General features: G+C 50.1%; 1 protein-coding gene across 1 annotated transcript in view; it reads right to left on the reverse strand.

Annotated features, from left to right (window-relative positions):
* Window positions 1-7: 7 nt before the first annotated feature.
* atf6b (activating transcription factor 6 beta) overlaps window positions 8-1,017 on the reverse strand; it is a gene marked incomplete at its 3' end in the record, with an annotated part of 8,682 nt that continues 7,672 nt past the window's right edge. The window contains 4 exon segments of the mRNA XM_042215513.1: window positions 8-107; window positions 486-553; window positions 665-761; window positions 880-987. Coding sequence (XP_042071447.1) covers window positions 8-107; window positions 486-553; window positions 665-761; window positions 880-987 — 373 coding nt within the window.

Genomic DNA, 1,017 nt, shown 5'->3' on the forward strand with positions numbered 1-1,017 from the left:
GTCATACCCGTCTGAACGAGACCACGTAGAACGTGTCCTCTCTGCGGTCGATGGCGTCCAGGAAGTCGCTGTAGGTGACCTCAGGACCAGGAAGCACCTGCAGCTGACTGCAGCAGGGAGAGACTCATCAGGCTGGACAGTAACCAACATTAATGCAACAACACAGCAAAAATATCTCTCAGCTGAAATGAGCTCACGTTATAATAAAAGTTGTTTTTTTAAACATCCATCCATCCATTCGTTTCCGCTTATCCTTTTCAGGGTCGCGGGGGGGCGCTGGAGCCTATCCCAGCTTTTTTAAACAATCAGCACAAATATTTTATAACTGAGTTTCAGCAGCACAGAAACATTCAGCGATTTAAGCTTTGGATGTTTTTAAAGAGTCTTTAAACGATGGTCATGTATGTCACTTCCTGTCTGACTTGCTGAGGCTGACTGCTGCACCATCAGCAGGTCTGCGCTCGGCGATGAAGAGCGCGTCGTACCTTTCTATGGAGCGGTGAGTCTGGATCGGCAGATATCTGGAGAAGTTGGTTTTCCTCTGCTGAGCTTTCTGCTGCAGAACGAGACAAGTGACACAAACCACAGATCCCAGTGAGCTGAAGACCAACTACTGTTCTCCATTAAAGGATTAAAACTCTGGGAGATGAAGACGACTCCTCACCTGGGCGACTTTGGCCTTCTTGGCCATCTTCGGCTTTCCGGACTTCTTGCGATCGATCTGGTGTCGATGGACCCATCCTCTCAGCTCGTCCGCCAGCCTGCAAGATTCAGAAGAAGCAAAGAAACAGAAGCAGGAAGGTTTAAATACAGCTGCAGCTCCTCACATCAGCGTGAGCCACAGCGCGAGCGTGGAGATCCTAACACAGTCAGACTCACCTGAGAGACTCGGAGCGGTTGAACTGCCGGCAGTCAGAGGAGGTGAAGTAACGGTCGATGTCCTGCAGAACCAGGTCCTTCACATCACTGAACACGTCGCTCAGGTTTCTGCACACACACACACACACGCACACACAC

Source organism: Haplochromis burtoni, unplaced genomic scaffold (assembly GCF_018398535.1).
Source record: "Haplochromis burtoni strain Fernald_Lab_line unplaced genomic scaffold, NCSU_Asbu1 Contig_740, whole genome shotgun sequence".
Lineage (NCBI taxonomy): Eukaryota > Metazoa > Chordata > Actinopteri > Cichliformes > Cichlidae > Haplochromis > Haplochromis burtoni.